At 35.2% G+C, this 22123-nt stretch overlaps 3 protein-coding genes across 7 annotated transcripts; 1 reads left to right on the forward strand and 2 right to left on the reverse strand.

Annotated features, from left to right (window-relative positions):
* The first annotated feature begins 1764 nt into the window (after positions 1-1764).
* LOC110649572 (probable leucine-rich repeat receptor-like protein kinase At1g35710) lies at positions 1765-5819 on the forward strand. Its single transcript, XM_021804181.2, has 2 exons — positions 1765-5032; positions 5178-5819. The coding sequence occupies exons 1-2, from the start codon at positions 1765-1767 to the stop codon at positions 5564-5566; spliced, it is 3657 nt and encodes a 1218-aa protein (XP_021659873.2). The 3' UTR covers positions 5567-5819.
* A 1385-nt stretch (positions 5820-7204) lies between these two features.
* Positions 7205-13253, reverse strand: LOC110649578 (cellulose synthase A catalytic subunit 4 [UDP-forming]). Of its 3 annotated transcripts, none has more exons than XM_021804196.2 (12): positions 13083-13253; positions 12795-12996; positions 12486-12613; positions 11067-11130; positions 10831-10984; positions 10121-10733; positions 9878-10015; positions 9664-9789; positions 9359-9571; positions 8726-9241; positions 8278-8628; positions 7205-8096 (listed from the first exon to the last, which is right to left on the reverse strand). In XM_021804196.2, exons 1-12 carry the CDS (start codon positions 13248-13250, stop codon positions 7515-7517), a joined length of 3255 nt encoding a protein of 1084 aa, XP_021659888.2. In that variant the 5' UTR covers positions 13251-13253; the 3' UTR covers positions 7205-7514. The 3 variants fall into 3 exon arrangements, with proteins under 3 accessions (XP_021659888.2, XP_021659889.2, XP_021659887.2); XM_021804197.2 differs by having other exon boundaries at positions 12501-12613; positions 12795-12999; XM_021804195.2 differs by having other exon boundaries at positions 12795-12999; positions 13083-13252.
* A 1607-nt stretch (positions 13254-14860) lies between these two features.
* Positions 14861-22102, reverse strand: LOC110649576 (protein PHOSPHATE STARVATION RESPONSE 1). Of its 3 annotated transcripts, none has more exons than XM_021804191.2 (10): positions 21969-22102; positions 21739-21808; positions 19590-19653; positions 18848-19505; positions 18552-18762; positions 18397-18473; positions 18224-18263; positions 17438-17495; positions 16019-16088; positions 14861-15413 (listed from the first exon to the last, which is right to left on the reverse strand). In XM_021804191.2, exons 4-10 carry the CDS (start codon positions 19496-19498, stop codon positions 15072-15074), a joined length of 1449 nt encoding a protein of 482 aa, XP_021659883.2. In that variant the 5' UTR covers positions 19499-19505; positions 19590-19653; positions 21739-21808; positions 21969-22102; the 3' UTR covers positions 14861-15071. The 3 variants fall into 3 exon arrangements, with proteins under 3 accessions (XP_021659883.2, XP_057985030.1, XP_021659880.2); XM_058129047.1 differs by adding an exon at positions 21173-21547 and having other exon boundaries at positions 21739-22102; XM_021804188.2 differs by lacking the exons at positions 21739-21808; positions 21969-22102 and adding an exon at positions 21173-21634.
* Positions 22103-22123: the final 21 nt, after the last annotated feature.

Consider the following 22123-nt stretch of genomic DNA (forward strand, 5'->3'; position numbering starts at 1 on the left):
GAAAAGAAACATCATTTTAATGGAAATTAGATTTCCCACCAATTTCTCTCCAAGCCTCCAAAAAATTTCTCTCCAATTTAAAGTGAAAAGAAGGGAAAAAGAGAGAAATGAGCAAGTGAAAAAGATGAATGTTGAAGTTACAAATATACCCTTAACACTAAAGCTACATAATGAGGTTATAATAGTAAAAATAGACTTTATAAATTCATTTCCCTTATGTGTTAACTAAAGTAACCAATGAAAATTGATTTTTTTTCCTTTTTCATTATATAATTTTCTTTCATTTCTATTGCACAATTAAGAAACCAAGCTAAAAGTTGCTTAATTAATAAATCGTTTTCATTTTCATTCATTCAGTTTCTTTCTATTAAATATCAGAATAGGATTCTTCAAGCAGGCAAAGTCCTTAATTTGCCAAGTGAAATATTGGGAAGAACTTGGGTAATTGCTAAGATACTACTTCCATACTTCTAAGGCTTTGTTTGGCTGGGGATAATTTGATTAGGAAACTTCAAGTTTTCAAAAAGTATGAAAATTTTATCTTTTTATTTAGCCTTTTATTTTAACTTCCTATAAAATTAAAAAAGTAATTTCCTTCACTTTTTACTTTTCAAAAAGTAAAAAGTTTAAACCAAACAAGACACTCATTAATACATAAAATTTCTTAAATATACTTTATTAGTACAAAATAAGACAATAAAATTCATCATATCAGCAAACTTATATTTAATTATAGTTAAAAATAAAGCTTAAATATGATTAATTATGAATTTTAACTATTAAGTAGACAGGGCTACTCAAGATTTTTTTGAAGTCTTTTTATCTATCCTTTTTTTTTTCTTAAGACTCCCAACTAACTATTTACTTTTATTTTTTAAGAATATTTTAGTTTTTATTTTTTTATGTAAAATAAAAGAAAACATAGAAAATTTATTCACTTGTCAATGATAGAAATCAGTTTTTTAATTTAAAAAATAAAAAAAATTCATATTTTTTTACAATTAAAAAAATATTATAAAATATATTTAAAAACTTATTTTATTTTTAAAATTTTTAATATATGTTATTTATTTTATATAATATGATTTTTTTATCATTGTAAAGGAAACATTTTTAAAATAATTATTTAATTTTAATTATAAAAATTTATAATATAATTTTAGTGATAGAAAACTGTTTTTAAAATTTTAGTTAAATTTAAAAATTAGTTTTATAGTTCTCCACTTGGAAACCTGACATATGTATGTAAGACTTTATTTTTTAACTTTCTTAGAAAATATTTTAAAAAAATTACTTCAGTTTTTCAAAATGAACAGGCATCTAAATTTTTTATTTTTTTTCCTTTTTTAAAAAATTAATAATTTTTTTTATCACTTAATGGACAGTTAAAATGTGACTAATTTTTAGAATTCACATGTCTCAATTTTAATTTTTGTTTTATTTAAATATTCTAATAATTCTGAATTATTATTAATCATTAATTTATCAGAAAAAAACTAATACATATATTTATATATAAAGAATAAGCAACCTTTCCCACTACATGTTGGGCAATTTCATAGTTAATATATATGATCTACATGTTTAAAGTCAAGTGAATAAGGAACATCCACAGCCAATGAATGCTTTTACACATTTCTTTTTCACTTGCAAATTCCAAATCTTTTCTTCAGTAGCCTTGTAGCCTAAGCAGGATGCTTTAAAAGTAAAAATAGGTGTTAATGATTTCATAACTCGTATCTCATAGAAGTGATAAAGCTAAACATGAGTAGAACTCAAAAGCTTTCTCTTCTCTTTCACTTTCTGCTCTCTTTTCCCCCATTACAGGTTATCTCATCACCAAGAACACAAGCAGAAGCTCTAATCCATTGGAGAAACAGTTTATCTTCTTCACCTCCTTCTCTCAATTCATGGTACCTCACCAACCTCAATAATCTTTGCAACTGGACTGCCATTTCCTGCGACCCCACTGGAGCAGTCTCCAAAATAAACCTTTCCAACTTAAACATAACCGGAACTCTGAACCAATTCAACTTTTCTTCATTTGCAAACATCATCAGCTTTGACGTGAAGAATAACAATATAGAGGGAACGATACCAGCAGCTATTTGTAGCCTCTCCAAGCTCACTTACTTGGACTTGAGTGTCAACTATTTTTCGGGCAACATTCCTGTTGAGCTGGGAAGATTAACAGAGCTTCTGTATCTTAGTCTTTATGACAACAATCTCAATGGTACCATTCCTTATCAACTCAGCAATCTTCAAAAGGTATGGTACTTGGACCTTGGAGCAAACTTTTTGGAAAACTCTGACTGGTCTAAATTTTCAAGTATGCCTTCATTGATGCATCTTAGCTTTTATAATAATGAACTTACTTTAGGATTTCCTGATTTCATATCCAATTGCCGGAACTTGACCTTTCTAGATTTGTCATACAATCGGTTGACCGGCATGATACCAGAATGGGCTTTCACCAATCTGGGAAGGACTAAATATTTCAATCTTACTGACAATTTATTCCAAGGACCATTGTCATCAAACATTTCCAAGCTTTCCAATCTCAAACATCTTCGTCTACAAAATAATGGTTTTAGTGGTCAGATTCCTGAAAGTATCGGTTCGTTGTCTGGTCTTGAAATTCTTGAGTTGTATAACAATTCGTTTGCAGGGAATATTCCATCTTCTTTAGGCCAACTTAGGGACTTGGAGCTACTTGATCTCCGAATGAATGCCTTGAATTCAACAATTCCTCCTGAGCTTGGCCTTTGTACTAACCTCAGTCACTTGGCCTTGGCCGTGAATCAACTAAGTGGGAACTTGCCTTTGTTCTTATCCAATCTGAGCAAAATGGTCCATGTAGGTTTATCTGATAATTTTTTCACAGGTGAGATCTCACCTCTTCTTTTTGCCAACTGGACTGAATTGCTCTCTTTGCAACTTCAAAATAATTTGTTGTCTGGACATATTCCCTCAGAAATCGGACAACTGTCAAAGCTCAATCTTCTTTTTCTGTGCAATAATACACTTTCTGGCTCAATTCCCCCTGAGATTGGAAATTTAAAAGACTTGCAAAGTCTAGACTTTTCAGAAAATCAGCTTTCAGGATCTATTCCTCCAACATTGTGGAAGCTCAAAAATCTTCGAGTCATGAGTCTTTTCTCCAACAATATCAGTGGAATAATTCCCCCTGATGTTGGAAATATGACATCCCTAGTAACTCTAGATCTCAGCACTAACCAGCTGGAAGGGGAGTTGCCACAAACCATTGCACACCTTCGTTCTCTAGAGTCAATCAATTTGCTCGCCAATAAATTTTCTGGTAGCATCCCACGTGATTTTGGCAAGTATGGTATCTTGAAAAATGCTAGCTTTTCAAACAACAGCTTCGCTGGAGAATTGCCAGCTGAACTTTGTAGTGGTTTGGCTCTTGAACAACTTACAGTTAATGACAACAATTTTACTGGGTCATTGCCTACCTGCCTGAGGAATTGCTCAGGATTAACTAGAGTTCGGCTTGATGGGAACCAATTCACTGGAAACATCACAAATGCATTTGGAGTTCATCCAAAACTTGTTTTCATTTCTCTTAGTGGTAATCAGTTTATTGGTGGAATTTCACCTGCTTGGGGTGAATGTGAAAACCTCACCAATTTACAGATGAGCAGAAATAGAATTTCTGGTGAAATCCCAGCTGAGCTTGGGAAATTGACCCAGTTGCGTGTTCTAAGTCTAGACTCGAATGATTTGAGTGGGATGATTCCCACTCAACTGGGAAATCTGAGCAAGTTATTCAGTCTCAACTTGAGCAACAATCATTTAAGGGGAGTGGTCCCTTTGAGTTTGGGCAATTTGTCAAATCTTGAATCTCTTGATTTATCTTATAACAAGCTGTCTGGGGACATACCACAGGAGCTTGGGAATTGTAAGAAATTATCGACTCTGAATCTGAGCCACAACCTCCTATCAGGTGAAATACCTTTTGAGCTGGGCAACTTAAGCTCACTGCGGTACTTATTGGATCTCAGCAACAATTCACTCTCAGAAAAAATACCTGATAATCTGGGAAATCTTACATTTTTGGAAAATCTCAATATCTCACACAATAAACTTTCAGGAAGAATTCCCACAGCATTGTCTGGCATGATTAGTTTGCAATCTTTTGATTTCTCCTTCAATGAGTTAACGGGACCTATCCCAGCTGGTGGCAGGTTCCAAAATGCATCTGCAGAAGCTTTCGTTGGAAACTCAGGTTTGTGCGGAAATATAGAAGGATTATCTGCATGTAGTCCTGTGGCATCAAGTGGCAAAAAGGTTCTCATGGGCATCATTGTTACAGTATCATTGAGCTTGTTAGCAATATCAATATTCATTGTTGCAGTTCTAATATCTTGTCGCAAGAGGGAACCACATGACGAAGAGATCAAAGGTGTAAAAAAATATGAGTGTTCTGAGTCAATGATATGGGAAAGAGAAGGAAAATTCACACTTGGAGATTTTGTTAAGGCGACTGATGACTTCAATGAAAAGTACTGCATTGGAAAAGGAGGATTTGGAACCGTTTACAAGGCTGTATTGGCTACAGGTAAAGTTGTTGCAGTCAAGAAATTAAATATATCAGATTCAAGTGATATTCCAGCAATAAATCGCCTGAGTTTTGAGAATGAGATTCGAATGCTGACCGAAGTAAGGCATCGGAACATCATCAAGTTTCATGGGTATTGTTCTAGGAGGGGCTGCTTGTACTTGGTTTATGAGTATGTTGAGAAAGGAAGTTTAGGAAAGGTATTGTATGGGGGAAAGGAGCTTGGTTGGGCTACAAGGGTGAAGATTGTGCAGGGAGTGGCTCATGCAATTGCCTACTTGCACAATGATTGCTCTCCACCAATTGTTCATCGTGACATATCTTTGAATAACATTTTGCTCGAGTCAGATTTTGAGCCACGACTCTCAGATTTTGGCACGGCAAGACAGTTGAATAGAGATTCTCCCAACTGGACTACAGTTGCTGGTTCCTTTGGCTATATGGCCCCAGGTAAATAGTAATTGAATTTATGAATAGATGTGCTGCAATATGAATTAATAGCGGTTGTTCTTCAATATGAATTACATATAGGTATTTAAAAATAAGGCTTAAATGTTCTCTCTCTCTCTTTTTTTTTTTTTGGCCTGATATGCAGAGCTGGCGCTTACAATGCGGGTCACAGACAAATGTGATGTTTATAGCTTTGGAGTGGTGGCACTAGAAGTTCTGATGGGAAGGCACCCAGGAGAACTTTTATCTTCACTATCATCACTAAAAACATCAATGTCAAATAATCCAGACTTGTCTGTAAAGGATGTGCTAGACCCGCGGCTTCCATCTCCTACAAGCCACTTAGCAGAGCAGGTTGTTTTTATAGTTAGGGTTGCCTTAGCATGCACGAGTACAACTTCAGAGGAACGACCTGCCATGCATTCCGTGGCACAAGAACTAGCACTACGAAGAAAAGCTTGCCTGCCTGAGCCACTGGAGAATATCACTCTTAGCAAGTTAACGGGCTTTCCAAGATATAACAGAACAGGATGAACTTTTTATTTTGGTTTGTCAAGGAACCTGCCTACCATTTTCTAGATCACAATTTAGGGAGCTAGTACTACCCTGGAATGATGTACAACAGTAATGAGGTGCATATACCCTTCATGTAACTATTTACTGGAATAAGGATATATTTAATATGGGCTACTATTACTGAAGTTAACTAGGTCCAAACTGCAACTGCAAGGTTTTGAAGTATTCAATATATATGCTGCATTAACATTCTTTATTTTGTGTTTCCCATTTTTAAAATCATATTCTTCCAACTGTATTTCCCTTCAATCAATTTCTTTTTTTGGTGAAGATGATGAACACATTGAGGATTAATGAATCTCACATCATTTTCTATCTTAATCTTTGTTTTCTGCTTGGTGATCAACTTAGTTGACTTTGATCCATTCCAGAGAGATTTGAGAGCTTTTCTTTGGGTTTTTTCCCCCCTTTTATTGTCCTCTAGTAAGACTTTTTCCATTTCTGCTCTTACATTCACATTGCAAGTTATGGTTGTTCATCTTTGCAAATGTGGTTACCAGTGAATTTTCTGGACTTTCCATTTAATTTCTTTTTCTTTGTGTTCTTCACTGAATAATTTCTCTTAACATGTTCATCTTTCTTTCATGCTAAATTGGCAAGAAGAGAGGACTACATATATAATTCAAATCAATAAATTAAAATTAAGGGAAAAATTTTTTATAATCAGCTATAATGAACATAGAAACATAGTTTATTACTAAGAAAAAAAAAAGGAAGGGAGATTGGGAATAGTACCTGCTGCAGTGCAGAGAGCAGTTAAACCCTAACAAAACCCAAACAACCACATATATAAGAAATGCTTTTGCCTCTGAAATCATTCCACAAAATACAAAACAAGCGTAGAACCATCTCACAACGCAAATCCCTAGACTTCTACAATTCTGTTTCCTTTGATATCTCCTCAGTAGCAGCGGTAGTAGCAGCAGCAGAAGCATCTGATCTGTGTTTTCTGTGTTTCTTGTGTATTTTGTGATGGGATTTTAAGGGCCACTGGTTTTTTTCAGATGCATAATACCTATCTTCCATTTCAAGGTCACCACTGGTGTAGAAGTTGCATATGCTCTCTGCAATGGAAAAGATCTGCTGATGGAATCAAAATATTTATCTGGGCTAAATGAATGCGAAAATAACATGGTGAAAACTAAGAATTTAATTTATGTTGTTCTACGTAGCAGAAAATCCATTAATAAACTGAAAAGTAATACAAGAGTAAGAGAACAAAAGAGTAATCCTCATGACCTTTAACCCAAATACAAAAGTGTATAACTCTCAAAATTCTACATACAAATGACAAAGGGTTCTCCATAGTACTCTGAACAAGATGCATCCATCTCAAAGAGCTAATTAGTGCTTTGCATGCTTGGCCACAAATTTGGATAGTTAAAGCTATGATCTCATAAATTCAAGTTACAAATTCCAACACTGTCCATTTGGTATGTATATGTAAAAATTAAGGCAGTGGAAGCAATCTGTTTACCACAGAAGGCAGAACACATGTTTTACTTCTTTTATTTTCTAGCAATTCAAAAAGGTAGGTCATGGATGAAGGTTGAAGAAACATACAGAAAAGGAAATATACCATCATCATCATCATCATTGATCAAGGACAAATCTCTGTGTATTTCTTAAAATGTACTTAAAAAGTTTGCATATGCTAGTACTTCCTCATTCCTCACATATTAACAACAAAATCTCAACTACAGAATTTTTTTTTTTTTTTTTTTTTAATCGATAGGTACATGGGGGGGAGGGGGGATCTAACCGGGGACATGGCCTAGGTTCATTGTGCCCTTGCCACTGGACCAAAGGCATGCGGACAACTACAGAATATTGATCACTCTTTTTAACAACTTGAATTCTTTTCCAGAAACAAATGAAAACAAAAAAACAATAAATGAAAGGACCACTAGCACTCCACCCCACATTGTTTAAGAATAGGGCCAGTTTGCTTGGGCAAGAAAGGATCAATTCTGACCCAAACCAGTGAGAAAATTGACGCCAGAAGGACAGACCACAGGACTACAATGGTAGGAGTCCTGTTTTGCCTTCCCATTAGACCCTTGAGGAAAGGATAGAGATGAGCGATGACCCAGAAAGCGAAAAATAGCTTCCCAAATAAGGGACCCCATGAGCCATATCCATTGTTGATTGCGTCGGATACTCCAGCCACAACTCCTACCATATTTATGATAATTAGAGTGGTTGGTGGAATGAGAAGGGTAGTCCATTTGAAGAGGTAGAGCTCCCCGAATTCTGTATCATCTGCTGCCTTTGCTGTGACTGTGAAGTTTGTGTCAACTCCAGCAAGGACCTTGAGGAGGCCTTGGAACACTGCAAAAAGATGGGCTGATACGCCACCAATCACCCAGAACTGCTCATTACGCCACAAGTCCTCGATGCTCACCCCACTCCATCGAAGCTCTAGGACACTTGTTGCTATGATGGAAAGGAAAAGTGCCAGGAACCATACACTAGCCAGGTTGGTCAGCTGCAAGATAGAAATGTCTAGTTAAAACATTGAAAACCTTTTGGACTTTTCTTTTTCAGGAAATCCTAACGGTAAAATTCAAGCATACTGATACCAAGCTATTTCTTGCAGTTCACAGTGATTAGCTAGAAATAATTCATTCTTACAACAATTTTTTGCTATGGGGCTCAGGATTACTTACCGTAGGAATGATAAATTTTCCGGTTAGAAGGCATACGGCAGGAATAGTACAGTAGGCAAGTAAAGGAATGGAGGTGAAAGGATAAACAATGGTGTTAATGTAGGCAAGCCTCTCCAGCCATTTCAACTTTCCTCCATAGCCATACCATAGAGGGCAGTGGCGACTAAGGAAAATTTCAACAGAGCCAAGAGCCCATCGCAAAACCTGGTGCAGCCGATCTGATAGATTAATGGGTGCTGATCCTTTAAATGCTGCACTCTCAGGACTACAGTATATCGACTTCCATCCTCTGCAATGCATCTTGAATCCTGTCAAGATATCCTCTGTAACAGAGCCATAAATCCATCCAACCTGAGAAGAACAAATTCAGCATTTAGTAATCTCGCTAGTCTCCTAATTTTGATAATAGTTTCAACATTTGTACTCTAAGCCTTTACTCTATACTCACCTCTTTGCCCCATTCGGTTTTCTCTTCATAGCCACAGCTAATGACGTGAATAGCTTCCTTAATGAGTGTTGAAGGATTAGTTCCTTCAGGTAGGCCACCTTCTTCCATGAGAGTGGAGGCAATAAATACTGGAGATTGACCAAATCGTTTCTCAAAATTTTTCTGTGACATTAGTGATGATTTCTCTAACTCTTCATAACCTTCAAGCCCTTCTTCAATCTCTTCAAGTTCAAAGACTGATCCAGACCCTTTCCTTTTGTAGTTCTTACCCATCATTTTCTTTTTCCTCGGGAACAGTCCACCAAGCAGACTTCTTTGCCCTTTGTTCTTGGATTTTGACTTCTTTCGTGAACCCCCACAGCAACAGCAGCACCATGAAGGCCAGCAATCGCATGTCATTTTAGGCCTCTTCTCAGACACTGGTGGATCATAGCCATACAAGGCCTGCCTGTTGAAGACACATCCTGTACCAACATACACTGGCCCTTGGACGCCATCTAGGCCTTTCATATTAATCTGTAACCAAAGCAAAGTTGAAGTCATAAGTAAAAAATTTTGGTTTGAAAAGTAGAAATAGCTGCAATTTTGATCTGCATAACAAAAAAGAATGATCATCAAACTTGTTCAACTCACATCGAAAAACACAGTGTTGCGATTAGCATATCTATCATGACGATCAATGCCATCGAACCTCTGAGGAAACTGGACATAGCAAACCTTCTTGCCTAGCTGGGGATCCATTAAAAAACACATGGCTTCCCTCACAGCTTTGCTGTTGTTAAGGTAGTGATCACAATCCAGATTCAACATGAAAGGTGCATTGGTGAGTACTGCAGAGACTCGGATCTTGAGTTGATACACAACAATTAAATTATGAGCATTAGTCAATTGAATCTCAAAGGAATATGCAGTTAAGAAACTCACGGGGAATTACTTACCAGAGCATTCATGGCACCAGCTTTCTTGTGGTGTTGATAACCAGGTCGCTTCTCACGAGAAACATACACAAGCCGGGGAAGCTCCTTACCTTCCACATCAAGAGCACCCTCACTTCCAAGATATACCTGCAAAAAAGTACGGCTTGGAATTGGAATCATAGATGATTATCATTTTTAGGTTAAAAACAATAAAGAAATGATAGATCTTGCTTACCTGAATCATTCCAGGATGATCTCTTGTGTTATTTCCAGGCCATGGGGTACCATCCTGCATAACCCATCCTTCTTCTGGTTTCTTCTGCGCCTTCGCCACCAATGCATTAATCTTCACCTTGAATTCTTCATATTCTCTCTACAAAAACCAAAAAATCAATCACCAAATTATAAAATTTTCACATATTGCTTGGCAAATGGCGAGGATATTTTAAGGACTCGAGAGAAGGATCTGGTTGCTTACTTTCATAGCCCTGCGCTCCTTCACAAAGCTGGGATGCACCTTATCTTTGAAGTAGTCAATCTTCTGAGAAAAGTAGAATTCAGGAGCCCTTGGCTCAATGTTATGCTTCTTGCAGAAGGGCACCCATCTCCTAGCAAACTCAGCAGTTTCTGCTAATGAATCGAAAAGGAGCATCGAAGCACCATCATCCGATACATAACAGCTGACCTTATCAACAGGATAATCAACGGCCAAGATTGAAAGCACAGTATTTGCAGTGATGATTGGAGGTTCCTTGAGAGGATCCACAGTACTCACATAAAAATCAACCGGAGATAATCGGTTAGGCTCCCCCTCTCGCTCGAACCTCATTGACAAGCGATCAAGGTAAGTTTCACGTTCAATGGGGAACCATTTGGGGAACTGATCAAGTATCCAGGAAAGTGCAAACCATATCTCGCAAATTACAGAGATTAGCCATAAAGGGAAAGCATCATAAGCTGGAGTTAAAATACGGAAACGAAGAAAGAAGCCCAGGACCACAAGTCGGATGACAATGACAATGCGGTATGGGTTGATTTTGCTTGAGGCAATGGGGAGTTTTCGCCACAGAGGTTGTCTTGCTTCAGCCATACTGCGAAAGGAATGCATGACAAAGAATCAAGGTTTCAATGAGCTTGATATTTTAATATCTTAATTTGAGATAAAGGAAGGCAATAATTATCACTTACAGGTATTCATCTTCTTCTCCCTGATCATTTCCTCCATCATCTTTGCTCACCAGACCTCTCTTTTCTTGCCGGACTTTCCACTTCTCTACTCTTTCTTTCCATTCTGCATTGCTGTACATCTCTCTTTCAGCCTCAATCTCCTTACCTCCTGCCACTGCACCCCACCACCAACAACCCCACAAATTTAAATTTCTTTCAAATGTGTAATTATTACAACTTATTTTAGTTTTGCTTACCACTTCCTGTAGTAGAGAATGCTCCTCCAGTATGCAATGGTCTTTGAACATAGTCCCCATTTTCCTGCAAAACCCACCAATCCTGCCTTTTAGAGGTTCCCTCCTTTTCTTCTAACAGAATACTATAGTATATAGTGTTATTAAAATATTATTAATTTTTAATTTCTTTTAGTTACTCATTTTTATTCTACTTTTAGAAAATTTGATATTATATATATTTCTATTAAATAAATTATCATAATAATCTAAAAATTTATATAATTTTTTTTCCTAAATAATCCAACTTATATATACTCTTCGAACTTTTAAAATACATTAAAATTGACCATGCAGGCAAATTGACCGCACATTAAAAATTTAGCTTAAAGTTCAATTTAATCCATTTTTTTTTTTTTGAATTTAATTAAGAAATTTTAATTTAAACTTAATTTTGTCTAAAAATCAAGAAATTAAATTTATTAATTTTGAATTTAAATAAAAAAATTAAGAAATTTAATCCCAAAGTTAAAAAATTAAACTTTTTAAATTTTTTATTTAAATCAAAAAATTTAGCCCATAAAATTTAATTTTTTTGCTAAATTTTATTTAAATTAAAAATTTTAGATTAATTTAAATAAAAAATTAAAAATAAATTAAATTAAACTTTTTCAATAAATATAAGGTCAAAATTAAATATTTTACCTTAAAAATTTAGCCGTGGTCTGAGATGTAAGAGATGGTCTTTAGTGAAAGGGTTTTTCTGTCTTTAAGGCACCCGTTAAGAGCAGTTTAATTTTTTTCTTATTATTTTAAAATTTTATTTATTATTTTAAAAATTAATTATAATTAAAAATAAATCACAAATAAATATACATAATTTCTGATAAATCATAATGTCAATCCCACAAATTATGCTGTGAAATTATTCGATATATAATTCGTCCGGGTGATTTACAGGTGTTATGGATAAAATTATAATACTACCTTCATTTCATTTCATTTTACCTGTTGTATTTGAATTTTGTATTATAATAAAAGAAATAATAAAATAATTTTATTTTTATAAGAATATATTAATAATTTATTAAATTACTTTTTATCTCACTTATTTATTTATTACATAAATATTTATTATATTTAATAAAAATAAAGAGTAAAATTAAAAAATAAATAATTATTATTTTTTAATTGAGATAAATAATTTTAGACAAAAAAAATCTAAATGTAACATATAAAAATATACAAGGGAAGTAATTTTTAAATTTATAATCAATTTTAAAAATTAAAAATATTAGTTGGATTTTTTTCTAAAAAGTAAATCTAAAATAAATTTTAAATTACAATGATATATATATTCTTATAAAAATAAGATTATTTAATTATTCTTATATAAGAATATATATTATGAAATGATCAATCAAGAAAATATGTGCATATTACTGAATGAGCGAAGACATTTTTGTGATCTGGGTCATCATGATGATGCTGCTGCTGCTTAATCTGAAATTCATCATCAAAGTCCTCTTCTTCAATATCATCATCATCATCTCCTGCAACTCTAGGACAGCCTGCATGGAGCAACAAAGCCTTACACTGTTAATTAATATCACATGTTTGATCGAGAACCTTAACTTCATTAAAAGGATAAAGAAAGATATTGAACCTTAACACTTCTTCAATATCTTCTTTGGTTCATTAAAAGAAGGTATAATATAAGAGACTAAGTGATGATAATGAAAATGAGTAAACCTTTGTGACGCTTATAGCGAGTGTTACACTGAGGACAGCTCTGGTTTCCTTCACTCCTTTCATACTCATAACAAGGCCTGCAAACGGGAAACCCACAAACATGACAACCTACAAAAAGCTGTCCATCTTCTTTCACTCCGATCTCATCCCCACAAACTCTGCATATTTTCGACGACACAGACTGGCGGGTGGAAGGCCGGTGCTGCTGCAACATTACACCAAAATTTATTTCCAAAAACCAGACTAAAGAAACACAGCTAAAGAACCAAGAAGAAGAAGATGAAATACCTCGTCGTAGTCCTGCAAAGGATGAGAACCGGTGGCAAGGCCAGTCATAGCCATGGTGGTTGAGCCCACGGCAAGCAGAGTAAAAAGAAATGAAAGAAGATAGTAAGAGGAGAGAAGAAGATAGGTTGGGTTATAAAAAGGATGGTTTGAGAGTAAAAATATTATCATGAATGTAAGTTTATTGTGTACCAAACTGTGTGTTGAGAAGTCGTGGGTTTGAGTCCAATAGACGTTAATATTGGGGTGGCCAGGTCATGGAGCGATAGGTAGGAGTAAGAAAGAAAGGGAGAGATTGCTTGTTTTGGGTTCTGCTGCTACTAGCTAACTTGGATTCAAAGGCGTCTCTCACTTAAGAAGCAGACACTTAACCTCTCAGTTACCTAACGCACGCATTTCCATTGATTAATAAATGTCACTGTTCATCTCTCTTAAATTTGTCACATACCCCATTCCTCCACCATGCCTATCATTCATGTAAAATCCATTGATGGATTTATGCAATACATTGATAGGAAAAAACTTAGTAGAATCTATAAATACGTGAGTTTTACTTATTTTATATGTGAGTCTTATTATTTATGTTGTATTTTAAATTTATGATAATTAAATTTAAACAAAAATTTCTCTAAATTGAAAACATTAAAAAAAAATTTCCATAATAGTATATCACTTACCAAGCATAGTCAAGTTCGAATCCCACTCCCTTAATCCTCTATTATTAGTAAAGAATTTTCCATAAAAGAAAACAAAAGAATTTAATATATATATATATATATATATGTGTGTTTGCATAAGGTTTTTATTTTAGTAATTGGGTCAATTGAATTGGTAAGTGGATTTATCAACCATTTAATTGAATTTGTGAGTTTTTCAATTATGTCTAATTAATTGAAGTTAAAATAAAAAAATATTTTAACATCCAATTACATGAAAAATAATTTGATAAGAACATAGAAAAGATTTGGGTTAATTTTTCTTCTAATTTTTAATGGGATATAATTGCAATTAATTAATTTTAATCATAATAAAATTAACAAAATTAAAAAGTTTGGATCAAACTTTAAAACCCAGTAATTTTTTAAATTTTAACTATTAATTACTCCACTAATTAGGCTTGAAAAAAGCTTGTGTTATATATTTTTTAAAATAAATTAGCTGTAAACTAATGATCTTCTGTAATTTAGAGATGTGGTAAAAAAGAGAGGGGCAGAGCTATGGTAAATAATAATTGGTCAATTGCTTTTGATTGCATTGTCAATTATACCCATATTAATTTGTTAATATGAGTTCCACCCTCTTTCAAAATTTGAAGGTCTCCCCCTGGACTTTGATACCCTATTGTGACCCTATTCTTGTCCTTCTCTTAATGCCTAGTTGTTCAGAAAAATCTTAAATTTGCATTAAAAAAAATCAGAAATTAGGAACATTATATTAACATCATAAAAATGACAAACTAGCTGCCAACAATCTCTTGTCCTCTTGTTTTCTTAATTTTGTTCTTTTTTTTTCTAAATTATTATATGAGCTTCTAATTAATTTCTTACAATGCCTAAAAATCAAGCAATGCTAAAGAACTTTTTGTTGCACATCATTTATATTGCTTGTAGGAAGCCTTTCATGCAAGGGGCATATTTAATGATTGAACTCCATGTTTTAAGGTCAGTATATAACCTCATAACTATAGGGGAAATGGCAAAAAAAATCTCAAATTTTATAATTTTTATAATTATATCATTTAAATTGCAAGCATGGACATGGGATACAGTGGAGAAGAGCAATTCCTCAATCAAAAATTTTCTTATATAGCAGCCTTGTTTATGGGATAAATAAGAGTGCACAAGAAAATTGCAATCATGGACATGATAGAAACAGAAGCAGGAGGATCTCAAAATTCTAAAGCTCTTTTATAAGTCATCTAGGTCCTGTCCTACTTCAGATTATAAATCTTCCAACGAATCAATGTCACCTTGTCAGCCACATGCTGATGGCTTAGGCATCTGTTCTTAGACGTTTGCAATTATCTGGGTCTGGATTTTCAGAAGCTTCAACTTTAGGTGCCTTATGCTTCTCACTTGGATCATGTGATCCTTCTTGCAATAGAGACTTGGCCTCAATTGTGTCTGTGTTTGTCTTGCCATGGTCTGACTGGGAGGTTTCCGTTTCATTTTTGGCAGGGGAATCATGGATTGCATCGGAAGATACAGCAGAGGGATTCTCCATAGCAGATGATGAAGCTTTCAGCTTGTCAGCACCTGAGTTGCACTGCTGTTCAAATATCATTTGGAGGTACCTCCCTTGTTCTTCTATACGTAACTGTAAATTTCGTTGAATCTGCAAAAACAAGGTCAGTGTCAAACTGTAATCACAAAGGCAACCTGAAAAATGCATCTTGTGAGTACATGAATGCACACAGCAAGACCATATCAACTTGTATGCATGGATGGATGCCAGTATCATATGTTCCAACGATAATGTCAACCATTGTCACTGGACATATAATTAAACTAGTTGAAATCCTGCATATTGTGCAGGTTTATTTTATTTTATATAAATTTTAATATTTATAATAAACATAATTAGATTTGGATGCCTAACTTAAATTTTTATAGTGATTCTAAACAGTAAACATCCATTCAAATTTAGTAATATAAAAAGAGGGCAAGAAAATGATTTGAGTAGAAGGAAGTGATCCAATATTAAAGCGATTTGAAATTAATTGAATTGAAATCATCAAATTGATAATAAGGCAAAAAATTGTGAATGCTCACTCTCTTAGGGGCAGGTGAAATTAAGCCTATACTTCAATGCTCCAAAGTAGTATTTGTGAGACGAGTGCATTATATAATGCACAAACTGGCCTCATTGTCTCAAGGTGAAAAGTTAAGACCACCTATCAAATCTAAACAGAGTTCTTTTTTTGAGGAACAAATTTATACCTCAAGCTGTTCATGCAGCCGTTTCTGAACTTCCATCTGTAATCGCAGAGCTTCGGTAATCTCAATACCCCTATTTTACAAAATAAAAATAGGCCAATTACACATTTAGCAGGATAACTCAAAATGAAATGGGACACAATATTACATAGAATTTCATTCAGAAACAGAAAGAAACTATTTGAATGATGTGGCAGTCTTTAAGAAAACAACATGGACCGTTCAATGTCTATCCATCAGAAAACAATTCAAGCTTCTAATCTAACATAATTGACATCCCCAATTTTCTGTCTGCACCACTTTAATGATATTAAAACAGAGATAGTAAGTAACTCAGTTCGTAAAGTCTCTTTCGGAGATGCTTGACTCTCCCTGTCAATCAATGATTTGCCAAATCCACTTGAGTTATATTGGTGCAATGTATAATTCATCAATGAATGAGGGCTTATTCCCATCACGAAACATTCAAATGCAAACAAAATAACTCCTGTTATTTTCAAGGACCTCCTCAAACTCATAAAAATAATTTAGTTAGTTTTCAGGAAGCATATCAATTGAAAATTCAAATCCAATCTATGCAAAGCAAATGACTTATGCTCCTGGGTAAAACTATTCAAGAGAGGAAAGAGAAACAAACAGGAGGCTTAAAATGCCACAGAATTTACAAGTAAGCATTCTTATCATGCAAAAATTCCATTCCTTTTCCAGTTTAGGTGCATTAATCTTCAATTAGAAATGCAAAAGCTAGATTGTGTTCTAATATTTACAACTTTACCCTTCAACGAAGAACACACATGACAAACTCATTTAGCTGCACATTTTTCAGGGATAAGAAGATATTAATTTTAGCTATATTTTGGCCAAAGCAAAAACCTTCTTCACAGTTTTGGTCGATATTTCATTTGTAGTTGTTAGGACCTAACATCAGGAAGATTTTAATGACTCTGGCCTTAAATGGAGATTGGCATAGAATCTTTTTTTTTTCTTGGAACAACTGGCCTTTTTTAACAGTTTGATACATGCACTCTCAATTGAATTCCTAACTATGGAAGTGGAAAAGTAGTCTGGCTCAAGAAGATAACATCGAATAATTTTAAGTTTCGCAAGCTACCTACACGTTTAATTTGACACAGATCCTGAATTTAAACCAATTCTCCATATTTCATACGGTTAATAATCATGTAATTAATGATGGCCCTTTCACAGCCAGAGTGTCTCTCAATTTATGGAAGCAAACAATTAAAGAAAACAACTACTCATTCAGAGGCTTCAGTAGGCAATTTCCAATTATCAGAAATCTCATGTTTCCTGTTAGAAAATTCCAACCAAGTAACATCTAAGACAAGTATCCAATCTCCCAAAGCCAAAGAATTGTGAAAGTTGACTAGTTTGAATACCTGCATTAATTATTGATCGACTTACTTTTTCAAGTCAAGAGATGATATTTCATCCATAGGAGTCAATTTTTTCTCTGAGGATCCTGCAAGCAAAATAGAAATTAGAAGAACATATAAACAATAAATTTCTTACATGTGTTACAATCCACATGAAGCAAATGAGTCAAGAAATCCAAACCAAATACAAATAAATCAACACCAAATACAAATAAATCAGCATCAGCATAAAATCTGAGGGGAGACAAAGAGAGTTTCAGCAAGTTCAGATCATAGAGCACTTGAAACTAAATAATAGAAAAATGCCAAATTGGAATGTCCAAATTAACAATGAAAATTAGACGATGGGAAAACACCATTTGGAATGATCAGATTGAAAATTAAATCACTAGCATTGTTGTCAAGAATGCATTTCTTATCATGAATACCGTATCGATTCAACTTGACTGAAATCACAGAATGTGATATGAGGTCTAATGTAGGTCCAAAATTATCACATTTTGTTGCACAAACAGCATATCATGATCAATTCAATTCAATGAGGGACAGGGATTGCACCGCTTAAAAAGGGAAACATCCAATTAATACATATCACACAAAAAAACAAATGGTTTTGCATGATTCAACTTAATGCACTGGCACATGCCTATGAGTGATAAGACAAAAGAAAACCAGAAGCAAAATACCACCCCCCATTCCCAAGCTCCAAAGGAAACACAGGCAAACATGGTCTGACAATCATTGAAATTACTAAGGTAGAAGTAAATGATACAAAATACAGGAAAAATGCAACATATTGCTTACTATCACATACCTTCTGATGAGTCTGGTATGTATCTGGCTGTCCTGTACTTCTGAAATTCAAGAAATGAGATCTCCAATTAGGGGATAAAAGGTAATAATCTAAAAATCCTCTCAGAGATGCATGAGAAAATGGTTTTTATGCTCATGAGCATCCTCATGCTAAAAGAGAGAAACCGTACATACCTGCAAGTGGCTTTTTACATGATAGATCGTCAAGCCATCAACTTTCATGAGCTTCAGCACACCTTTTGGAGTAGCTCCTGTACATTAAACAAGGGAAATCAATTGGAGCTGAAACCTTGCAACTTTATGGTAAATTCAGGGGCTGTCTCACGCACTTTCACTACCACCAAGCTGATTGACAGCCTCCACAAAGGCTTCATGAAGTTCTGGCGTCCAACGCATGCGTGGCTTGGATGGGGCAGTATTGGCTGAGGAAGTAGGGGTAAGAACAGGACGAATTTCTCCAGAAGAAGCAGGACACTGTTGATGAACTTGGGGCTGGTGTGATGGAACATTTGAAGATGGTTTCAACACCTGGTATGCTATCTGAAGCAACAAGATGAGAGCAGGAGAAAACATAGAGCACACAAAAAGATAAATTAATTGCCTTATGTCGTGAGAAGGCCCCAACCTTTGTTTCCGTTTCTGAAACACTGGTGTCAATTAGAAGTTCACTCCAATTAGACGTCAAAGCATCGTCATCGGTGATCAGCTGTTCTGCCCATTCCTGCCAATCACTTCGTATACTAAATTCCTCAGATGCAATGACACCACAACTGTTGCCTTCTATTTGATTATTTTGGACAGGGTTATTTACAGGAAAATCAAGAAAACCAGGCAGTGACTCAGGACACCATGAAGCATTGGTTTCTTTGACATACTGACATGACGTTGTGGATTGAAGGAATCTTGAATGTGAAGATTGTGGCAATGTCAAAGCTGTCACGTTTGTAGATGATTGAGAAATGAAAGGAGTGTTCCTAGAATGTTTCTCCAGAGGTGAAACAGAAGAGTACTGAAGGTCTGATGAGAAGCCAGCAGATGATGAAAATAGATGGCCAACTACTCCACTGTTAGCGGTTAATTGACTTGCATGGACAACAGGCTTTGTCATAAGACCCCTTTCCATGGAAACCTGTTGAGAGTCTGATAATTTTGGGTATGTCTCTTCTAGAGAGGTTGGCAGGACCGGCAAAGATGAAGACAGAGCTGCAGACAGCCCAAGGTTACTCAGCTGCTTTGCACCTGATCTCTGAATAGATAAAGCAGGGCGTGCCTCCATTGTTGTCCTTAAATCAACATAAAGAATAGGTATCCATTATTTTCTCAAATCATATTAACCTCCTATTGTGTAAATATTACCAAGTAAATACCTTCTGAAAGCACCCTCAGTGGTTTTCAATATCGAGCCTCCAGAAAGGTCATCAATTTACACATCTAGCAACAGGAACAAATTAATCAATACAAGGCACTATCAAAAGGGACCACATTTCACGCTTTCAACTATTCACCAACAGTGAAAGCATCAATGTCTACAATGCTAAACCACACCATAAAAAGTTTCACAAAACTTCATGTAAGATAATGGAGGAAGGACCATTTTCCAATACTCAACCAAGTCAACTATGCCTTAATCTCAAATATGTTGAGATTGGTCATATTTTCTCCATTCCACCCAAGTTTAAGCTACATCTTTAAAAAGATTTATGCCCCTAAATTCTTTCTTGCTACTTCTCCCATGTTATCTTTAGTCTACATCTTGCTTTTTTATATCCAAATTCAAAGTGCTAAACCTTTTATACCAGTACATCAGCTGGTCAATGATGCATGTGTTCAAACCATCTCAATTTCCATTTCCTCAATCACTGTCCAATATGATGGCAGAATCTTGGGAATTGTAACAAAGAGATTGCAGGTTGAGATATGAGGACATCCACTACATGCAAAATTTCCGAAAGATATACTACATCCAAACTGCCCTTTCAAGGACCCTGACCTTTAACATCCAAACTGCCCTTTCAAGGACACTAAGCTTGTTGGGATGATAATGAATGTGATAGAGAAAAGGAATAAGAATTAATAGAACAAAATTATCGGCCACTCCCTATCAAGGGCCAGCATACCACTAATGAGATATTACTCTGATGGTGCAAGGATCCTTTAAGGTTTTGCTTTCTGATTAATTTCTTACGATGATAGGCAAAATGAAAAAATGAAGAGTTGCTCATGCAATAATGTCGCAATCCAATTTCCAGAATGTAATGTTCTCCAACATAATTAGCAGGCGAACTAAGTCTTCCTTGTATCATTTCTTCTCGAGCATAATCAACAAATCTTTCCATTAGGAATCCATCACTGCCCCTGTCAATCTGACATTTCAACACCTGTGAGACACCTACTTCCATGATCACTTAATCCCAACTATTTGAAGTTGACTAAATAATTTTGCCTATCATCTTGCCTTTCCTTAATTTCCCTTGGCTTAAATGCAACTGTATATGGGGCCCACCATGCTAATTTATTTTCACCATTACAATTTACACTCTACAGTTATATAGTACCAGACACTGAATATACCTAACACCCAGAAACGAATTCTCGACTTATAGTAATTAAGCTCCAAAAAAACAAGGCAGACATCCAAAACGAGGAACTCAAAGAAATGTAGCCACGTACCCCACTATGCAAAGGAATTCCCATGTAAAAAAATTTAGACATGCATAAGATTCAAAAATAATTTATAGCCAACCCGTTATCCAATCAACAGACCAAACTAACAGCAAATAACTATGAAAAACGAAATACCCAATACAATTTGGACACAGAAAAGGTTGAAAAGCGTCAAAACTGAAGTAAACACCAAATGGGTATTCCAAAAAACACAATAAAACTCAAAATTCTATGAAAATAAATGCAAAGCCACACAAAATTATCAATTGGCACGCAAAACTCTTACCTAAAACTTCATAGAAACAAAAGGAAATTGAAACCCAAAAGGCTCAATCTCAAATCGAGTTTAGAGGAAGAGAAAGAACGACAGAAACAATTCTCTAAAGAGACATGTGGGTCTTTCTCGAATTGCGTCACCGGCGCGCGACAGAAGTGAACGGTGAGCAGTGAGCTTTGTCTCTTTTTTTTTTTCCCCCTTTTGGCTCTGAGGGCGTTATAAGGAACAGTGATTTCCCACGCTCCACTTGGGGAGCGTGTGGAAAAGCAACAGAGAAAGGTTGGGAACAGTGAATGGTTTATGTTTGGAGGGTGATGAAAAGATCTGATGGGTTGCACATGGGATTACGCCGGCCATTGACTTGAGTTCTGTTCTTTCAGTTCGCTAAAAGGCCAAAACCGAACAGAAAGCAAACTTATTAGTTAGAATTATATTAAATTTTCCTTCTCAATTTGATTAAAGGAATACCATTTTTGTTAACGATAATACATATGTTATACTGAAATCATTTTTTATTTGTAAACACGCAATGGTGGAAACGCCTTAAAAAAGCGGGTCAACTGAGAAGAAGTCACCTTCCAAAGTGCAGCAACTGCTAAGGTAGAGCTTGACCTCTTCAATGGCTCTCTCAGAATCTGCTTCATACTGAGAAGAAGTCATATAATGCTTGATGTAAGCTACACATTCCTGAGGCACAATCTCAAACTCTCTAATGTTGTTTAGCTCCACATTAATCCTCCACCTCTCATAATGGTTCTTCAAGCTAAAGCTAAAGTCGACATCGCATGAGCATTATTATACTTACCTCAGGTTTACAGACTTCCGGTCAGTAACGGTATCAGAGCCTGTGTGTCCAAGAAGGGGAGAGAATTCGAAGGAAAAAAAAGCTGGTCATTGACTAAGTGGCTACTAGTCCAATGCAGAGGCTTGTCAAAGCTAGCTAGTTTGAACACTATGTTT

This window comes from Hevea brasiliensis, chromosome 10, assembly GCF_030052815.1.
Source record: "Hevea brasiliensis isolate MT/VB/25A 57/8 chromosome 10, ASM3005281v1, whole genome shotgun sequence".
Lineage (NCBI taxonomy): Eukaryota > Viridiplantae > Streptophyta > Magnoliopsida > Malpighiales > Euphorbiaceae > Hevea > Hevea brasiliensis.